General features: G+C 38.6%; 2 protein-coding genes across 3 annotated transcripts in view; one reads left to right on the forward strand and one right to left on the reverse strand.

The window, feature by feature from the left end:
* Positions 1-22,029, reverse strand: part of gulp1 (GULP PTB domain containing engulfment adaptor 1) — a 132,398-nt gene that overhangs the window by 76,984 nt on the left and 33,385 nt on the right. For both annotated transcript variants that reach the window (XM_018097629.2, XM_031893544.1), the window contains exon 3: positions 20-72. In XM_018097629.2, coding sequence (XP_017953118.1) covers positions 20-47 — 28 coding nt within the window. In that variant the 5' untranslated portion in view covers positions 48-72. The remainder of the gene's footprint in view (positions 1-19; positions 73-22,029) is intronic.
* On the forward strand, positions 10,360-20,947 carry LOC116407816 (keratin-associated protein 10-2-like). Its single transcript, XM_031893853.1, has 3 exons — positions 10,360-10,363; positions 20,403-20,684; positions 20,763-20,947. The coding sequence occupies exons 1-3, from the start codon at positions 10,360-10,362 to the stop codon at positions 20,945-20,947; spliced, it is 471 nt and encodes a 156-aa protein (XP_031749713.1).

Genomic DNA, 22,029 nt, shown 5'->3' on the forward strand with positions numbered 1-22,029 from the left:
AGAAAGTAAATTACCTTACCTCTCTTTCTGCTGAACGCACGGTTCATTTTGTGTAAGGCGCTGCGCTTCTATCTGAAAGGGGTAAGAAAAGTTTTATTTACTTTCAAGTCTTATATTCTGCAGTTATAAATTACAAACCCAGATGCATGTTTATTGCCTATAGGTAGGACTGTACCTATTATATAGGGGACTGAAATTGTTCCATCTCCCCTAAAGCTAGTTATTATTATTTTTACCTTTTTAAATTATTCAGCTATGGTTTACTAATATGCTTTCAGTAAAATACATCAAAGTTGAATGGGACACAGGCCTCATAGGAGCTTAAAGCTAAAGAAAGATCAAGATAGAAAACAAGAATCTTTCTGCTTAGACATAGTAAGCTTATTTTTTGCACAGCAAACTGTGAAGTTAGTGTTAGTGCCAATTTCTCTTGGTGCCGTTGATTTCCTCTTGTGCGAATCGAGCCCTGCTGTCAGCGCCGGATTTATAAACCGGGTGCCCCGAGGCTGCCCTGATTCTGCGCCCCCCCCCCACCCGCGATTGCGCATGTGCGAACACAAAAGCCACCCCCAACCGCGCGATCGCGCATGCGCACAGGGTTAAACTTCCATACGGAGCAGTGGGGAGGAGTGCCCATTGCTCCTTATGGGAGCAAAATTTCAAAGTTTCACTGCGGCAGGGCAGCCCTAAGATTGTGCCACCCTAGGCCCGGGCCTTTGTGACCTCGCCACAAATCCGGGCCTGCCTGTGTACCTATTGATGCAGTGAATCCTTAGAGCTGCTACCACGTCCAAGCTAGGCAGTAGCTCCTGGGTCCCCTCAGTGCCCAGTGTTAATTAATAGGGGCATGTGATAGGGAATTTTTTAGTTTGTAAGCACCACTTTGGTTGAAACTACATCCCCTCAGCCCACAAGAAGAGCCAAGTCTCTGATTCAAAAGCCAAAACTTTGGTACTTTTGTCACCACTGTGGAGCACTTAAAGGTTCTCAATTTGTCTTAAGACAGGAGTACCCCTGCATACAGTATAATCACTGTGGAATGTCTAAAATGAGAAGTTCACCAGACAAAAAAGAAAAAAAAAACAGCGTGCAAGCTGAGGGATCTATACGCAAGTTGAATAACAAAGGAAGATGGAGATTCAGAAACTTTCTTTATACACATTGTAGGAAAAATAAACATATCACTTAGGAATGTAATATTCTATAGCAATACTGCATGTGGAAAACTATGCTTTGCTTTATTACCAGCCATCCAAATAACACAAACCGCATGGTAAAACTTGCTGCAATTCACTTAATACAAAAGTATATACTAAATATATATAATTTTCACTGAAAAAAGCTACACTATTTTTATGCAGCACAATATTATAGGAAATATATAAATATTACTTTTAAATGTTTTTCAGCAAGCTTTAATCTGCTGAATATTCATCCACAGCTCTTTAATTAAAACACTGACACATTATCAAGATCTATAATCTGGAATCTAAACAAATTAGCATAAAGTAATGTAGAACTTTCAGGATGAATACCAAAATAATAAAAAAAAGTGGCAAAACAGAACACTCTGTGGCTGTCAGGTTTAAAGCCTTGCTGATACTCACTAGATTCTCCTAGATGATCAGTCACCGATACCTTATTGGTATGGATTTATGTGCTATTTATGATGTTTTATTCACATATCATTTTAAATACATCTCAGTAAGAATACTTTTCAATAACTAGGTAAAAGAGAATTGCATTTAAATAAGTTCTAAATGCAATTTTTTCTAACTAAATATATGCAGCTCCAAGGTCCTATTGCAATGCAGAACAAAATGGAAAATTTGAGAGAAAACGTTTCTGTGGTAAAGCTTTCACAGGAAGAAACAGAAGTTCAGAAATACCTGAGTCATGAGGCCTGTGTCTCCAAAGAGACTGTGAAAGCAAAGGATTTTATTGTGGTTTTTGTTAACCCCCTTTTCTTTCCCAAATGATTTTGTTGGACCCTAGGAGGTTAGGAACAATTAAAATGGGGGCTACAATAAAATAAACTACCTGCCACTAACTACCAGAACATCCTTTTTTAGTTATAACTTTACTGGGCATTTGCATGAATAAACATAACTCAATAAACAGAGTATTAACACCAGGGTCCCCAAACTTTTCACAGTTGGTCATTAGGGGACTGCAGATTTAGTTTTGAAAAAGTGGGTGGGGCTACCAACAGCCAATCAGATTTCACCTATTGAATTTTATTCGTTTGATGCCAGGGTTCGCAAACTTTGCACAGTCAGTCACTGCGCGGCTTCGTAATCAAGGTTAGAAAAAGTGGGCGGGGCCGCCAAAAGCCAATCACATTTCTTTTATTGTTTTCAGTGGGGAAATTTTAACTGCTGCCATTCTCACATGACATTCTCAAATATCAGGGTCCCCAAACTTTGCACAGTTTGTCATTGGGTGACTATGTTCCAAGTTTAGGAAAGTGGGTGGGGCCAATAACAACCAATCAGATTTCACCTATACACTTCATATGTTTAAATTTAAACTGCTGCCATTCTTTAAATATTAATACTAAAGTCTCCAAACTTTGCAGAGCTAGTCACCTGGTAACTGCGGTTCAGAGTTAGAAAAAGTGGTTAGAGCCACCAACAGCCAATCAGATTTTAATTATAGATTTTCAATGGGGAAATTCAACCTGCTGCCATTCTCACAGTATTAACAGCAGGGTCACTAGGGGACTGCATTTTTAGGTTTTGAAAAGTGGGTGGAGCCACCAACAGCCAATCAGACTTCACCTATTGATTATTTTTTTTGTTTGTTTAAATTTAAAATGCTGCTTTTCTCACACTATTTATGTCAGGGTTCCCAAACTTTGCACAATCAGTCACTGGCTGACTACATATTCAGGGTTAAAACAAGTGGGAGGAGCCAACCACAGCAAATCCATTTCCACCCATTAGATTTCATTGGTTTATATTTAAACTGATACCATTATTTAAATATTAATTCCAGGGTTGTTAAAGTTTCCAGAGTTAGTCACTAGGCATTTGCCGTTCAATGTTAGAAAAAAGTGGGCGGAGCCTACAACAGCTTATAACATTTCACCTATTTACTTTTAACGGTGAAGTGTAAAATGCTGTCAGTCTCACAATTTTTATGTGTAGGTCCCCAAAATTTGCAAAGTTGGTCACTGGGGGACTGCAGTTCAAAAATAGGAAAAGTGGGTTGGGCCACTAACAGCCAATCAGATTTCATCCATTGAATTATATTGCTTTAAATTTAAAATGCTGCCGTTAACTATCAATCCTAAGGTCCCTAAACTTTGCAGAGTTAGTCACTGGGTAACTGCAGTTCCAGGTTACAAAAACAGCCACTAACAGCCAATCAGATGTCACTCGTTGACTTTCAGTGGGGAAATTTAAGTTGCTGCCATTCAGACACTATTAAAACCAGGGTCCCCAAACTTTGCACAGTGGTTTTTACTATATAACTGTGGTCCAAGGTTAGAGAAAGTGGGCAGAGCCCATTCAGTGACGTCATATTTTTCAACCCAACATGAAGTTTGTTCTCAAACTTCCCTTTCTAGTTTGTAGTCTGTTATAGTATTGATCCCAAACTGTTCTTTGTATTTTTTAATGTACAGTGCCACATAAAGTGTTGTATATAAATAAAAATATACATGTGGTTAGGCAGGTTTCACTTTGACAGTTAATCTGTTTGGATGCAGATGTTTGTTTTTATCGCCGTCTACCATGTAACTATGTAACACGCACACATATATGCATTTTGTCCTTCATGTGTGCAGATTAATCTCCTGGGTGCTCAGAGGTGTTACTGGAGCAATATGCTATGCTATGGAGGCAATGGGGGAGATTAATGGGAGATTAATGCTTGGCACTGGAAGGAAGGCTTTGGGTTTTTTAGAGAACTAGACTAATTCTTCTGTTGGCTACAGGCTCTGTGGCAGGGATGGGTGGCACCTTAATGATGGTGCAACTGTTACAGGAAAAAGCTTAAGGAATGTTTAACTGTTTTAAAAACTTTAAAAAGTGCATGTTTTATATAGCAACAGCCCATCAGACAATATATACGTTATCATTGTTGATAAACAGGGCCAACCAACATTTTTAAAAAAAAAGCGTTCATTACAAATAGGCCTATGACTTAAGACATAGTTACATAGTTACATAGTTACATAGTTACATAGGGTTGAAAAAAGACCATTGTCCATCAAGTTCAACCCATCCGAGTAAACCCAGCACACAACCTATACTAACCAATCTATACACTCACATACATAAACTATATGTATACAACCAGTAATACTAACTGTAGATATTAGTATCACAATAGCCTTGGATATTCTGCTTGTTCAAAAACTCATCCAGGCCCCTCTTAAAGGCATTAACAGAGTCTGCCATTACCACATCACTAGGAAGGGCATTCCACAGCCTCACTGCCCTCACCGTGAAAAACCACCTACGCTGCTTCAAATGGAAGCTCTGTTCCTCTAATCTATAGGGGTGACCTCTGGTGCGCTGATTGTTTTTATGGGAAAAAAGAACATCCCCCAACTGCCTATAATCCCCTCTAATGTACTTGTACAGAGTAATCATGTCCCCTCGCAAGCGCCTCTTTTCCAGAGAAAACAACCCCAACCTCGACAGTCTAACCTCATAGCTTAAATCTTCCATCCCCTTTACCAGTTTAGTTGCACGTCTCTGCACTCTCTCCAGCTCATTAATATCCTTCTTAAGGACTGGAGCCCAAAACTGCACTGCATACTCAAGGTGAGGCCTTACCAGGGACCTATAAAGCGGCAAAAATATGTTCTCATCCCTTGAGTCAATGCCCTTTTTTATACAAGACAGCACTTTATTTGCTGTAGTAGCCACAGAATGACACTGCCTGGAATTAGAGAACTTGTGATCTACAAAAACCCCTAGATCCTTCTCCATTAAGGATGCCCCCAACACAACCATTGCCACCAATGGCCTTTCCTGATGTGAGAGCAACAGTCCCATTTACAGAGGTTACACAACATTGCCGCTTGTTAAAATGATCATCATATTTGTTACAAAGTGTCAGAGAAAACAACACCAACAATTCTACATCTACTGTATATAAACATTCAATGGCACTGATGTGGCCTGTCAGCAATAATACAGATTATAGATCATTCATATCAGTTTCTGCATCGGTGGAAGTTGCAACCAGAATGCCCAAACAAAACCACACAGACCATATAAACTCCTTGTACCCCTGTGCTGGAAGGCATAAACACTACTCACAGAGCCACTGTGCTGGGTTAAGTCTGTGAGACCAATGCTTTGATCACTTTTCCTAATATATGCAACCAAGCAGTGAGCAGCCAGCCTATGAAAAATATGACCAGAGATGGTGAGGACCACCAGTACCAGTACGAGTACTTGGTATGATGGCTTGGCAATTTTTATGATCATTTGAAAAATATGTGCAAAGATAGATGAGAAATGGATGCACTTGCACAGACTAAATAACATGTAGACAGTAGGTACTGAGAAGTTCCTCTATGTATTTTGCATTTCCCAAGTACTCTTTTTGAAGGGATGCATGCGGATTAGGACTTCAGTCTTAAGTTAGACCGCAGAGCTCCAATGGTAGTCAGGAATAAGCTATCATTTATAACATCCACTTTATGGCCATGACAAGCAAAACTAATTTAGAACAGTTTGATGCAGTTATATTGAAGAGTGACAAATAATTCAAACAGATACATTTTAATATCTATTATAGTTGCTCTAATTAGATTAGTATATTAGATTCACTAGTGGGCACTTGTCAAAAAAGCATGTGTCAAAAAAGTCACACGAAAATAAACCTGCTCTTCCGAGCTCTACCTTTTACACATGGGGGCACACCTCAGTTAAAGGAGAAGAAAAATAATTTTGGCATTTTACTGCCAATAGATTCACCACCTTAGTGCCTCCTAGAACAATATATTTATTCTGCAGAAAGCATTTCTATATCCGAGTAAACAGCTCTGGAATGAAGGATTTTTCTGAGAGAGGAAGTCAGACAAAAAAGGGGACAAGAAATCCTGTGATTCTTTTGATAGTGGATTCAGTGCAGCTTTTCTGTAAGTGCTTATGGCTGTATTTACATATACCGTTCTGATAAAGCTTACTTAGTTTTTACCTTTACTTCTCTTTTAAGTACAGCAGGAGCTCAGCTCTCAGCTACTGTGTGTGTATCTTTATATCTATCTATCTATATTATATACAAAACCAGAGAAAACGATCCGCACACTTAACTTTGCCCGGGTGCAGCTTTGGAAAAACCACCATATCTCACAATAACATAGCGCACTCCAGGGACTTTTCTGTAAAAGTTCAATCTTTATTCCATCTATGCCATCAGATCAACGTTTCGGCTCCGGTCTAAAGCCTTGAGTATCTTAAGAAAGGCTCTAGACCGGAGCCAAAATGTTGATCTGATGGCATAGATGGAATAAAGATTGAACTTTTACAGAAGAGTCCCTGGAGTGCGCTATGTTTTTGTGAGAGAGATATATATATATATATAGATATATATAGCTATATATAGATTTAAAAATGGGTATTTGTGTTTTTCTTCTCAAAAATTTATTTTTCATTTTCAATTTTAATTGCCTAATTGCATTTTTGCATAATAAAATGTAGCTTTACCCTGTATCTGCCCCTGACTTCAAATCATAAACCATTGATTCCACACACCATTGATTTCCATCCTGCAACGATGTAGCTGTTCTTAAAATAAACCTGCCACCATCTCAAAAGAGCTAAAGAATGCCAGTGAATATCAAAAGCTGCCAAACAGCAGTGTGAACATCCTTATCTCACACGGGAAATACTGTTATTTATGTAAAACCTTCAAAATACATTTATTAATACTGCTCTTCATCTTAAAAAGTTCATCTAAAAAGCCTCAATTTAGGCCTTTATCAGATAAGCAGTAATATTATTTTTTTAGTGCCAGCTTAAGAAAAAGAAAGATGTTAACACAGATGTAACACCTAGGGGCTGATTTACTAACCCACGAATCCGACCCGAATTGGAAAAGTTCCGACTTGAAAACGAACATTTTGCGACTTTTTCGTATGTTTTGCGATTTTTTCGGATTCTGTACGAATTTTTCGTTACCAATACGATTTTTGCGTAAAAACGCGAGTTTTTCGTATCCATTACGAAAGTTGCGTAAAAAGTTGCGCATTTTTCGTAGCGTTAAAACTTACGCGAAAAGTTGCGCATTTTTCGCGTAAGTTTTAACGCTACGCAAAATGCGCAACTTTTTACGCAACTTTCGTAATGGATAGGAAAACTCGCGTTTTTACGCAAAAATCGTATTGGATCCGAAAAATTCGTAAAGAATCCGAAAAAATCGCAAAACATACGAAAAAATCGCAAAGTACCGATCATTACGAAAAAAACGCAATCGGACTCCATTCGACCCGTTCGTGGGTAAGTAAATCAGCCCCCTAGAATATGTAAAGGAATTCACTTTAATATACAAAAAAAAATTTCATACATTTTATAAGGAAATTAAAAACATTTCATGATTATGCAAATGTTAAAAAGCCTGCAAGCCCCAGAAGGCTTAGATATCTTATCCTAGTATGAACATAACAACTCAGTGCAGTATTTTATTTGGCTTTTTCCAGTGCTTCTGAATACTAAAACACTGAAACATTTTATTAGGTATTTTTATTTTGGAATGTGTGTTCTTTGAGATGGCATGCAAATTTTAATTCTAATTAAAAATCACATAAATGCTATCCAAATAGCTATCTTATATTTTAAATTCCTAATTAAAAGAGTATACCCTTGGAAACACTTCTTACTGAAGAATGAAATTACTGTTTAGAAAGGAAAGTTGGTAATTTTAAAAATGTGAAAACTATTAAAACATACCATTTAGACTTTTAAAACAGGGTACATAAATCCTAAGGACCAAAGGATGTTGAAATTGGCTATAATTATATATATATATATATATATATATATTTTTTTTTTTTTTTTTTTATTTATTTATTTTTTTAACATAGCTGTCATGTAGGACCAAATGAGATGGCGTGGATGGGAAGCACAAGACTGAAGAGTATTTTATATGAATTGCCAGCAGCTTGGAATAATTTTCAGAATTGTATCAATGTATTATCAAATTAATACATTTCAGTAATCAAGTATTTTAATCATAATTTAATAATGTAATTTAAATTATTGGCATCTAATTCACTAATATATAATATGCTAATATATAATATACTAACACAGCATCTCACCTATGAGAGTAATTTCACATTACAAAAGTCATTTGGACGCACTTGAAAAAGCTTAACCAACATGGATACGATAATAGGCAAGGGCATATATGTTTGCCATAAAATTTGATCATAATTCGTATCCTATCACACTTCAGTAAATAGATATAAATTTGATAAAGGCATGAGAGAATGCTGTTGGGATTAAGGAGGCAAGGTGATGTTATTAGAACTCTGACCCCCTGATAACAGCCTAAGTCAAAAATAGAGAGGTCCATTTTTAACCATAGCTAAATTATGCCCATTAGTCTACATAGTTAGAAAAGAGGAAATCAGAACTTTGCAAGATAATGCAAATCAATCTTCAATTTGCAGGATGATGAAAATAATCCTAGGTATAATAATTTCCTATCTTGTGCGGTACACATTTGGAAAAAACAAATTGCCACTCATCAGCATCATGGGAAAGAATCCAGTCTACTGTTTTGAGGGGGAGTTAGGAGTGACTTAGTGCGGTCCTGCTGACAAGGAACCGTTTGGAAAGATGGTACAGTAGGAACTACAAGAAAAGAGTTGCTGTCTTCTTAAATGGACCCCCATTGATTTATCAAAGACAACCCCTTACAAGGTAAGTCAACTTTTGGTTAGTGAGAGTGCTATTAAGTAAGTCCCTCCAAAACAGGAAAGATGTTGGAGCCGTAGAATTCTATTGTAGAAGGATGGCTTTCTTGGCATAATAAAAAAGTTGAAGGTAACAAAGTTTGGCACAAGTCTTCCGCCACTCCCACTCCAAAAGTTTTGTACAACTGGGCAACTCCAGAATACATGCATATACAAACCAGTTTAAATACAAGATACAGACCTGAACTAATATTATTGCAGCCAAACTAATTATATCAGAGGAGTAAATGTTCATACAAGGTACAGTTGTAAACCATTACCTGTCGAACCTGTATTACGAACCTGGGTATAGAGTCACCACACCCAAATAGAGATCGTTTTTTTTTACTACTTTCATCATGACCTGCTTTATGTGTCTTTTACAATGTTGCTGCCTTGTCTTCAACATGAAAGATGACTTTTTGACATGTTGGCTTCTATGCACTCTGTTGGTCACCTGGAGGATCACCTATATAAAAAGGAGGGCTAAACCTCCCAGAGCTCCTTGTGCAAGTCAAAGGAAAGTGAAAAAGTCCACAAACTGTGTGCTGCACAGTCAATGAAAACAGATACTTACATGTTACATGTTCGAAATAGGTTGAAAAAAAGACACATATTCATCAACTCAACCCCAACAGCTAGTTGTTACAGAGGAAGGCAAAAAAAAAAAACCTTTCTTGATGCTAACTAATGTATTAGCCAGTATGATTCAGGGAGAGAATTCCACAACTTTATAGCTCACACAGTAAAAAATCCTTTCAGACCCTGAACAGAAATTCATTCAGCAAATAACCCTGTTGTTAAAGGTTACATTTTGGGTGCAGTTGACTAAGTGCAGATCTCCTATGGTCAGAGTGGCCTGAATTTGGATAGACCATACTGTGTGGTTGTGAATTATAAAGAATACTTGTATGACGAGTCAGTCATGCCAAATTTTCCTGTCTTTAAAGATGATTTTTTAATCAACAGCAAACCAGAAGATCCAAATACTGAGAAATACATTCCTGTGTTTGATGTAAACATAGTTCCTCTATCCCTTAACCAACGCAATTTACTAGATAGAAAAGATACACATGTAATACAAATCAGAAGTGCCATGGTTAAAACTGAGAAGAAGTTGAATGTTTAATGAAACAGGGGCGGGCCAAGCCTGCACAGTTCCGGGAGGGGGGGATGCGACGCGATGGGTCATTGCCCCCACCGGTAATGACAAGCAGTGGGGGAAATGACAAAGGAGGAGGACTAGGGGTAGGCAGGAGAGGTTCCTGCCTGGCGCCCACTAATCATTGCGCCCTAGGCAGCTACCTCTTCCGCCTACCCCTAGTTCCGGCCCTGGAATGAAATGTTACAATATGGGGAAGCTGATCTAGTTGTGGATAGAAACGTGGATAGAAATTAGTATGAAAGGACTCTTACCAGTGTTACTAATAATCATGATGGGTAAGATAATTTACCTGGATCAACTCTTCAAACAGCAAAGAGAGAAACTTAAAATGCAAATGGAGATGAGACATAAGCAGTGTGGCCAAGCCTCACTGGCCACAAGAGGAGTACTGTTAACAAACACTGCTTATGTAAAACCTCCATTAGTATCTGTATATAGATATCAGTTATTAGTAGCTAGATTTATATGTATATACTGTATGTGTGTGTGTGTGTGTGTGTATGTTTGTGTAAATGTATAGCTATCTTATATTATGTTTGGGGATAATCTAAGATGGTATGACTTTATGGGAATACACACTGAGAAATAGTTTCAGATGGTACAGTTAGGGTAAGGCCACGAGGCGGATTTTCAGCCTGTGTATAAGCGCAGGCTGACCAACCACCCGTACGCTTGAAAAAATCTTCTAGTTGTGCCTGCACCCACAAGCACTGAATCTGCCCAGGGGCCGCACATGCAGCCAATATAGTTGGTTACCAGCTGATTGTTCACTGCTACAGAAAGGATTAGCACAAGAAAACAAAGAAACTAGAATATTTCATTGGCCAGGAGACTTGGACCTAGGAAATTGTAGCATTATCTTGCTACAAATTACCATTTACTCTGCCCATGTAGTAAACTACAATGCTTACGCAGACTTTCAAAGGAAATTAGATTCCATCCTGGATACTAAATTTATTTCTTTTATTAATAAATGCCATGCTGCTTCTTTAGCAGCCCATCCACTCTGTAGAGACCTCCGTCCAGCCACAGGTGCCTAGCTCAGAGGGCCCAGCATAGAGGGGAAGGTCAACTAACCACTTTGCCATGCAGCTTCTTTAGCAGTCCATCCACTTTGTAGAGACCTGTCTCCAGCCACACATGCCTAGTTCAGCGGGCCCAGCATAGAGGGTAAGGTCAACCAACCACTTTACCGTGCTGCTTTTTAAGCAGTCCATCCACTCGAAGAGACCTACCTTCAGCTGCACATGCCCCACACTGAAGACCCAGCATAGAGGAGAAGTAAACCAACCACTTTGCCATTCTGCTTCCTTAACAGCTCGTCCACTCTGTACACAAAAACCCCCAGCTCAGAGAGTAAGCTCACCCAACCTCTTTGACATGCTGCTATCACCATAGCCGTTAAGGAAACACAACACATCAATTCGTTCATATCTTCCATGTAAACCACCACACTGTGGCTACGCATCTTGGGGGTTAGACAACTACTCTGCAGCCGCCAGCCTTGGGGTCAAAACAACAAACAGCAGCTTAAGGTTAATTAAAAATGCTCCTGCTACCATCATTGGTGTTAAGCTTTGATATAATGATCACTGTAGTGACAGCTAGCCACATAAAGAAATAACTGATATCCTTGTCCTGACTGGGATGGGGGCTTTAAGTTTCTCTATTGATTGCACCCTTTCTCCTCATTCACCCCCCCCCCCCCCACCATGTAACCCAAGCTTTTCAAGTATACTACGAACCAATCTAGGGATTCAATAACCAGACAAGCAATGCCTTCCCACTGGCAATAAAGTGAATCACTGGTGGGAAGGAATATGCATTGCTTTGTTTTCTGAAGCCCTATGAGGTATCCTCCTGCAGGAAACTTTATGCAACTTTGGAAAACAAAGTGATGTGTTTGCCTTCCCACCGGTGATTGACTGTATTGCTGGTGGGAAGGCATTTTGGGGATATTAGTCGCTCACGGTAGTGATTTAACCACAGGCAACTAATCCCCATGTGGGTCAACAATGATAATTTTGTTGTAAAGGGACCCGTGATTTCTAATGGCAGCCTTGGAACTTCCTCCATCACATTTTTTAAAATGCTTTGACATAGACATTTCAGAACCCAAAGCAACCAGGCTAACGTGCTCCCTCATTTGATTTTTTAAGAGACACGAGGTACAGCTAACAAACTGCAATAGTACAATGGAAAATGGTTTGTAGGATGGTGTCTTTGATTACTCCAGTGAATGTCCGGAGAATTGAAGTCAACCATGATAAAAACAATATGTTCTGGAATAAGCATGGCATTTAAAGGCTTCTAGGGAAAACTTTTCATATGTGTTCAATTAATTTTTTCCTATTTTTGTACATATTTTACCATTTCATTTAATTCCCTTGGCTTTGCATCTAATGCACAATGTAGTCTATACAAGTCTATACAAGTCAAAATGTGAGGGTCAATTGAAGTTGTAATAATTATGGAGCCACATAAATATCTATACTGATGAGTACATTTCCAGCATGTACAGTAGACAATGGAAACTTTGGGATTTCACACAACTGCTGCAGACTTCAGTGCTTTGATCTCTATTCAACAATTCAACATTATTTAATGTAGTGTACTCATGCTATTTTGTACTAATTTGGTAGAATTCTTTTACTAGGTATGTGATGCAGCTTCTTTATCTAACTTTAAGCAAGGTATTTTTTACACTATGGTCATCACAGCAGACATTCTGAAAAAAAGGTTTAGGGCAATAAAGTTTATTTATTCAGTCACCCGAAGTTTCCTCTGAAGACAACTTCAGGAGACTGCAGGACATCGCAGCGACACGTATGCCATCCCACCGGCGATTTACATTCTAGCCAGTGAGATGACATTGTGGGGAGATTAGTCGCCTGCGACAACGAAGATTTATTGCGGACGACTAATCTCCCCGTGTACCACTGCCCTTAGGGCCCTTGCCCTAAGGCAAGGCAAAGGGTGGATTGTCAGCCTGCGGATAAGTGCAGGCTGACAATCTGCCCCTACATTTACAAAATCTTCTAATTGTTCCCGCACCCAGAAATATTGAATCAACCTGGGTGGAACAAACACAAGATGTGCCATTTGTTGGCAGATATCAGCTGCATGTGCCTGCACCTGGGCAAATTCAATGCTTCTAGGTGCAGGCACAACTAGAAGATTTTTAAAGCGTAGGGGCAGGCTGACAATCAGCCCTGTATGCCCTTACCCTTACCTTCGTCTTTTAAAATAAGCATCCAATGCAAGAAAATTGTAGGGGCAGCAAATTAAATATAGGCTACAACAGGTATTAGACAGAGGTTACCTTTCCACATTATAGATAATTCGTAAGCACCTGGTCCTGAACATTAATTTCAGTTTTGGAGACTGTGTCTACATAGAGAATAGTTAATGATAGTGAGACTGGTAAACTCCATTAATAAAATATAATGCACATGCTGTTTTCTGATTTCTGCTTCACTGGATGAGACACGCTGTTAAAAGCTGTGACCCAATCTTCCATCATTTCAAATAAAGATAAATCCAAACTACAGTTGCATTAATATTTCTACAGTAACTTTTAGAAGAATGTTTATTTGACTGATGCAATGCATTAGTTAGGAATGTTGAGATCAGCGAAATCTTGCTGAATCTTGCTGAAGTTTTCTCTGTTTATTTGATATATACAAGGGTGAATGGAAACTTTAAAAGCAGACATATTTTAGAACAAAGAAAAGGGCACGGTTTATAAATGAAAATGCATATTACAGTAAAAAAAAAGTGTTTTCAAAATATTGTGCAAAGCAAGTTTGACAGTTATAATGGACCTAATGTAATAAATTAAAGAATAGCCTAAATCTCCTGGGAAATGGTTCATAAGCACCAACTTTGTAGTAAAAAAAAATACTTTTGATATGTTGGGGCCCCTTAATCAATGTAAGACATACTGCATTGAGGTAAATAAATTAAAATTTTAGGATGCAAACATAAAGCAGAGAGAAAAGCAGTAATTTCTCTCTTAACTTTGTATAGAGAGGCATACACTAGTTTTAGTTCCTAAATTCCTGGTTCTTTTGAACGATTGTGGGAGGAGGGGAAGGTCATTTTTCAGATAACCACTGCACTGCAAGAGGTGAAGAGGGCGCTGACCAAAAGAGCTTACACTCTATAAGCAAGTAGTTGAGGCAGAAAGTGTATGAATGGGCATTATTAGAATTAAGCAAGGTGAGAGATGTAGAACAGATAGGAAAAGACAAGAGTTAAGAGCTCTGGTTTGAGATCAGGAGAGGAAACACAAATCTGAGTATCATCAGCATAGAGGTGGTAATAAAAACAATATGAGTTTAGTTTGCCAAGAATGGGAATATAGAGAGAAAATAAAAAAGGGCACAGGACAGAGCCTTAAAGGAACCCAAACAAAAAGAGCTAAGGGAGATTGTGATTCTCCATTGTAAGAGACACTGAAAGAACAATTTGTGAGGTAAGATGAAAACCAGGACAAGTTAGTGTCACAAAGGCTAAGAGAATGGGGGGACTAGAGGAAGAGAGGGTGAGCCTCAGTGTCAAAAGCAGTTGAAAGATCAGCCCTTCAAATTAAGACTCAGGCAACTGTGTAGTAGAAATTTTGGCCACAGCTTTATTAATAATATAACCACACTGTACACATCAAGCACATCAAGGTTTATTGGATGTAAGTGAATCAAATCCTTTCAGAGTATAACTGAATTACTACCTTCTAGATTTCTAATGCAGAATTTCCCTCTGCACTAATAAATTGCCTTCAGGTCTCGCCACCCCTCCATTCCTGTCATGTCCTCAGTTTTGCTGATCTCTGCTTGGCTTGAAACTGGAACCTGGTGTTCTGCCCTGCCCTCTATGCTACAGAGAAAGGTTGCAGGTATTAAAAACATTTGTACTGAAATCTACCTAATCCAGGTTGTGCCAAGTACTGCTAGTTACTGCCATCTGATCTCTATTATTTACAAGATGGTTTTTTCCCAGGTATCACATTCCCAACAGAGACTGCTTTTATACCCTAATCCTACATTGAACCCCTCTAGAAGCTCTGATCCTGCACTTGATTTGTATCATGAATCTTGTATATTTTGCACTACAAAAAGAGTATTCTGCCTGTTTATCTGTGTTGAGCCTTGAGCTTTGTGTCCTGTGCCCTGACAAAAGGAGCTTCTGCATTGCATCCGGACATACATCCTGTGCCTCATTTGTATCTGATGAATTCTCATGTATCTGTCATGAATCTGATATTAAAGTCTTCTGAATACTGCTTTCTTGTCCTGTCTGCATTATAGTTTGCCTCACCTATGACATGAGGAGATCCCAACTGGTTAAAAAGTGGAAAGAATGAAATGTGAATTAGGGGAGCAGGTGAATAATAATAGTAGTTGAATCTACAATTGTTCTCAGTCCAAACATACAGTTTGTTTTAATTGCTTTTATTAACTTGTGTTGTACATCGATGGACTTCTTTTAATATCTTGTAAATAAAAGTTACATTTAATATGACAACAGACAGTCAAAAATTAAACATATATACTAACTATCTCGCACTAAAGTCCCAGCAACTTTATTGTCATATTGACCACGAAATAGCAAGTGAGGCCTATTTTTCCACTTTTTTCCCTGTTAAGATTTTCTCATGTCTAAGTAACTTTTGGAATGGCCAGCATGCCAAATGGGCTTTTATTTGTACTTGAAAGTAAGATATTTCCAAGGTGCAGGGCTCATTTTCTATTTTTTATTTACATTTGCTATGTCCTGGCTACAAGCTCCTGGTCAGTACTTGATATCTTGGCCTACTTGGGCAAGCTTTACTTACCTTTGTTTCTTGCCTGTTAGATATCTTTGTTCCTTAAATAAATGCAGTGATAATGTAAACACTATGTTATTTGTTTATTCTTTGCCGAATACAACATTTTAAGTAAAGATCAAAAGCCATAAGGTGAAAAGCATGCGCTACAATGGGTCTTTGGTGGCAGAAAATATGCTTACATAGTTACATAGGGTTGAAATAAGGCCAGAGTACATCAAGTTCAACCCCTCCAAGTAAACCCAGCACACACAACCTATACTTACCTATCTATACTATCACATACATAAACTATATATATACAACCATTACAACTGTAGATATTAGTATCACAATAGCCTTGGACTATACTATACTTGTTCAAGATATGCTTTGGGCATATTACCTAAAACCTAAAGTGCAGAGTACAAATATTAGAACACAGGCTTTTTGTTATCTCTATAACATAGAACTACATTCAGTAATTTATCTTTTTTTATGAAAAATGTACATTATGAAGTATTTTTTTGTCAAACTTTCATATTGTTTCTTTAATGTTACTCTTTTAATAGCAGAGATTTAAAAACATTTTCTTGAGCCAGCATGACTAATTAATTTATGGCCCACTCCTAATGTGCTGCCACAGTACAAACATTAGTAAAGCATTCTGTTGAGAAAATGTAGGTAACATTTTTCAATTAATTTGCTGAAAGAATAAACTGTTTAATTAGAAGCCCCTTGGGAATATATGCCAATTATTGTGAATAAATGTATTAGACCAGAGGAGTTTGCAAAATATTATACAAGAAAGAAAATATATCAGAAGCTATTAAACTATAATAAAATAAAGTTAGCTAGGTGAAGAAAAATTAACATTTTGGATCTTGACAATTTGTAAAACACAACTAGTCTAATATTCCAATATCTAACAGTTTTGGGCATTAACAGTTTGCTCAACTATATGTTTTATAATTAACAAAAGAGAACCTTTAACTTTTTTTAGTAACTGCTTGAGGGACTTGAGGGACACACTTATTGGCTACTGAAAAACATTGTGCTTTAAGTGCTAAGAATAGATTTAAATGTACATTGTCTAACAAACACTTCTGTAAATACTTGGCAGGGGATAGTTGTGGCAAAATGAGCACGGTCGAGTCAAAATAGGTGCGGTCACCTAAATTTAGTGCCCAGCTTTTTTTTTGCTTACAGTGTTTTCATGCAAAGAGGTGGTCTAAGCTATGGCAACCCTGTGGTAAATTTTCCAGCATTCTGTAACAATATTGTTTAGAAAGTTGTTGACATATGTTTTGTGCTGCAATACAATATTTTCTAAATGCAGTCTAAGGGAATAATATAGTTTTGTACGGTTCTGAACAGGAAAATATTGCTAGGATTAATAACAAACTGTTATTGGTTTTATGTGAAAAACATGTAGATCAGCTTGAGGTTAGAAGAATTTTGCCATAGTTGGTAAGTAGGTCCTTATTCCAATAGTTGCCATTTTTCAAGTTTCAGTAAAAAAAAATATGGCATGCCCCATCTGGATCAAATATACTTATTGCTTAAGATAAGTTTCTTTATTGCTACTTTCTGTAAAATGTAATTTTTCTAAGGAAATCCCACAGCATGGGAAAAAGGATGCTTCTATAATATTACTTTCCTAAAGCGGATAAACATGTTTCATAATCCTTTATGACATTCTTTTTCTGCTTCGCTTTACATTGATATCATTTGATTTATGAGGAGTATTTTTTATTGTTAACGCTACATGAATTTCAACAATATAAAGTAAAATGTAATACTAACATAAATCCCAGTTTTTATTTTATAAACAGCTAATATTGTAACTACCAGTTCATTTGCATGATATTCATTTCATGCTTGAGAGATTGTTTAAATAGCAAATTATAAACCATGTATATGAAACAAATTGAACATGCGCCCTGTTTTAACTCGTGCCAGCTAAGAAGCCTGTCGTTTGGAGAATGTTAGATGGTATTTTAAATCCTAATGTTTGAAGTTGTTGATACAAATTTTAATAAACTGCACAATAAAAAAAAATGCATATTAGAATTTTGTGAAAACTGATGTTTTCTGGTTTTACATAAATTTTGTTTCATATAAATGATAGATCACACAATAAAAAAACTTCCATGCTGTAAGTCTAACTGAGTGCTATACTTTGCACTTTATTCTTAAATTGAAACATCTTACATATTTTTATTATGTAAACAAGTTAGTTTAGGCATGGGGTTTATATTGAAGGCTGAGTTGAGAGGTTACAGGAAAATGGGTATCTGTATCCCATAATACGATCACAACTTTCCCTAGAATTTGTGGATATTTCAGTATGAGATCTGAACACAGCTGTTATACGGGGTAGTGATTAAAATCCTGATCACTGGTAACCTCAAATTACTTACCTTAATGGACAAACGTTCCTGTTTCAAATTAAAAAAAGTGATCAGAATCAACTTTTTGGAAAACTGGCTAATTTATAAGAAATAAGTAAGCTAAAGGTTTTGTAGCTTGTAAGCTCTTTTGGGCAGGGCCCTCTTCACCTCTTGTATCGGTTATTGATTGCTTTATATGTTACTCTGTATGTCCAATGTATGTAACCCACTTATTGTACAGCGCTGCGGAATATGTTGGCGCTTTATAAATAAATGTTAATGTAATAAATAAATGTTAATGTAAAGGTGGCATGTATAAATAACCACACACAGAAACAGAAACTGAGGTGAGGATTGGTTTTACTATTGAGCAACAAAGATACATACAATCTGTAAATGCACATTAAAGACAGTGGTGGGTTATAGATGTGATATAGATGGGGCAATTGGCCACCTAGGGGCCATGACTCTCCTGGGACATAAATTTGCCTTTGTTTCCCAGTCCTGGGACCACTTCCTAGACTTGTGAAAATTTAGTAGTACCTGAGTACCTGAGTTGCCACATAACTGCATTTGAGGCTCAATGGAAAATATGACTATTAACAACAAATCCTGGTGGCTCTTGAGTGTTACATAGTTACATAGTTACATAGGGTTGAAAAAAGACCAGTGTCCATCAAGTTCAACCCATCCAAGTAAACCCAGCACACCTAACCCCCACCTACCAATCTATACACTCACATACATAAACTATAAATACAACCACTAGTACTAACTGTAGATATTAGTATCACAATAGCCTTGGATATTCTGATTGTTCAAGAACTCATCTAGGCCCCTCTTAAAGGCATTAACAGAATCTGCCATTACCACAGCATTCCACAACCTCACTGCCCTCACCGTGAAAAACCACCTACGCTGCTTCAAATGGAAGCTCCGTTCCTCTAAGCTAAAGGGGTGACCTCTGGTGCGTTGATTGTTTTTATGGGAAAAAAGAACATCCCCCAACTGCCTATAATCCCCTCTAATGTACTTGTACAGAGTATTCATATCCCCTCGCAAGCGCCTCTTTTCCAGAGAAAACAACCTCAACCTCGACACTCTCACCTCATAGTTTAAATCTTCCATCCCCTTTACCAGTTTAGTTGCAGTCTCTGCACTCTCTCCAGCTCATTAATATCCTTCTTAAGGACTGGAGCCTAAAACTGCACTGCATACTCAAGGTGAGGCCTTACCAGGGACCTATAAAGCGGCAAAATTATGTTCTCATCCCTTGAGTCAATGCCCTTTTTTATACAAGACAGCACTTTATTTGCTTTAGTAGCCACAGAATGACACTGCCTGGAATTAGACAATTTGTTATCAACAAAAACCTCTAGATCCTTCTCCATTAAGGATACCCCCAACACACTACCATTCAGTAGATAGTTCGCGCTTATATTATTCCTACCAAAATGCATAACTTTGCACTTATCAACATTGAACCTCATTTTCCAGTTTGCTGCCCAGTTTTCCAATTTTGTCAAATCGCTCTGCAAAGCGGCAGCATCCTGCATGGAACTTATAGTTTTGCACAATTTTGTGTCATCAGCAAAAATAGAAACAGTACTCTCTATGCCCACCTCCAGGTCATTAATAAACAAGTTAAAAAGCAAAGGACCAAGGACTGACCCCTGCGGTACTCCACTAACCACACTGGTCCAATTAGAAAATGTTCCATTTACCACCACTCTTTGTAATCTATCCTTCAGCCAGTTCTCTATCCAATTACAAATATTATGTTCTAGGCCAATATTCCTTAATTTGATCATTAACCTTCTGTGAGGTACTGTATCAAACGCTTTAGCAAAGTCCAAGTAGATGACATCAACTGCCATTCCAGCATCGAGGTTCCTGCTCACCTCCTCATAAAAGGCGACTAAATTAGTCTGGCAAGATCTGTTACGCATAAAACCATGCTGGCACAAACTAATAGTATTGTGAACTGCAATGTATTCAAGTACCTATCCCTTATTACCCCTTCCAAAATTTTTCCTACTACTGATGTCAAACTAACAGGCCTATAGTTAGCAGATCTGCCATTATAAGTGAAGTGTTTAAATACCTTCTTCCCTCCAGCCTGTTGTTCCAGTGCCAGCTTCCCTCCAGCCTGTTGTTCCAGTGTTGGATTCCCTCTAGCCTGTTGTTCCAGTGCCAGCTTCCCTCCAGCCTGTTGTTCCAGTGCCAGCTTCCCTCCAGCCTGTTGTTCCAGTGCCAGCTTCCCTCTAGCCTGTTGTGCCCGTGCCAGCTTCCCTCCAGCCTGTTGTTCCAGTGCCAGCTTCCCTCCAGCCTGTTGTTCCAGTGTCGGATTCCCTCTAGCCTGTTGTTCCAGTGCTAGCTTCCCTCCAGCCTGTTGTTCCAGTGCCAGCTTCCCTCCAGCCTGTTGTTCCAGTGCCAGCTTCCCTCCAGCCTGTTGTTCCAGTGTCGGATTCCCTCTAGCCTGTTGTTACAGTGCCAGCTTCCCTCCAGCCTGTTGTGCCTGTGCCAGCTTCCCTCCAGCCTGTTGTTCCAGTGCCAGCTTCCCTCCAGCCTGTTGTTCCAGTGCCAGCTTCCCTCCAGCCTGTTGTTCCAGTGTCGGATTCCCGCTAGCCTGTTGTTCCAGTGCTAGCTTTCCTCCAGCCTGATGTTCCAGTGCCAGCTTCCCTCCAGCCTGTTGTTCCAGTGTCGGATTCCCCCTAGCCTGTTGTTCAAGTGCCAGCTTCCCTCCAGCCAGTTGTTCCAGTGTCGGATTCCCTCTAGCCTGTTGTTCCAGTGCCAGCTTCCCTCCAGCCTGTTGTTCCAGTGTCGGATTCCCTCTAGCCTGTTGTTCCAGTGCCAGCTTCCCTCCAGCCTGTTGTTCCAGTGCCAGCTTCCCTCCAGCCTCTTGTTCCAGTGCCAGCTTCCCTCCAGCCTGATGTTCCAGTGCCAGCTTCCCTCCAGCCTCCATTAAGGATACCCCCAACACACTACCATTCAGTAGATAGTTCGCATTTATATTATTCCTACCAAAATGCATAACTTTGCACTTATCAACATTGAACCTCATTTTCCAGTTTGATGCCCAGTTTTCCAATTTTGTCAAATCGCTCTGCAAAGCGGCAGCATCCTGCATGGAACTTATAGTTTTGCACAATTTTGTGTCATCAGCAAAAATAGAAACAGTACTCTCTATGCCCACCTCCAGGTCATTAATAAACAAGTTAAAAAGCAAAGGACCAAGGACTGACCCCTGCGGTACTCCACTAACCACACTGGTCCAATTAGAAAATGTTCCATTTACCACCACTCTTTGTAATCTATCCTTCAGCCAGTTCTCTATCCAATTACAAATATTATGTTCTAGGCCAATATTCCTTAATTTGATCATTAACCTTCTGTGAGGTACTGTATCAAACGCTTTAGCAAAGTCCAAGTAGATGACATCAACTGCCATTCCAGCATTGAGGTTCCTACTCACCTCCTCATAAAAGGCGACTAAATTAGTCTGGCAAGATCTGTTACGCATAAAACCATGCTGGCACAAACTAATAGTATTGTGAACTGCAATGTATTCAAGTACCCTATCCCTTATTACCCCTTCCAAAATTTTTCCTACTACTGATGTCAAACTAACAGGCCTATAGTTAGCAGATCTGCCATTATAAGTGAAGTGTTTTAATACCTTCTTCCCTCCAGCCTGTTGTTCCAGTGCCAGCTTCCCTCCAGCCTGTTGTTCCAGTGCCAGCTT

This window comes from Xenopus tropicalis, chromosome 9 (genome assembly GCF_000004195.4).
Source record: "Xenopus tropicalis strain Nigerian chromosome 9, UCB_Xtro_10.0, whole genome shotgun sequence".
Lineage (NCBI taxonomy): Eukaryota > Metazoa > Chordata > Amphibia > Anura > Pipidae > Xenopus > Xenopus tropicalis.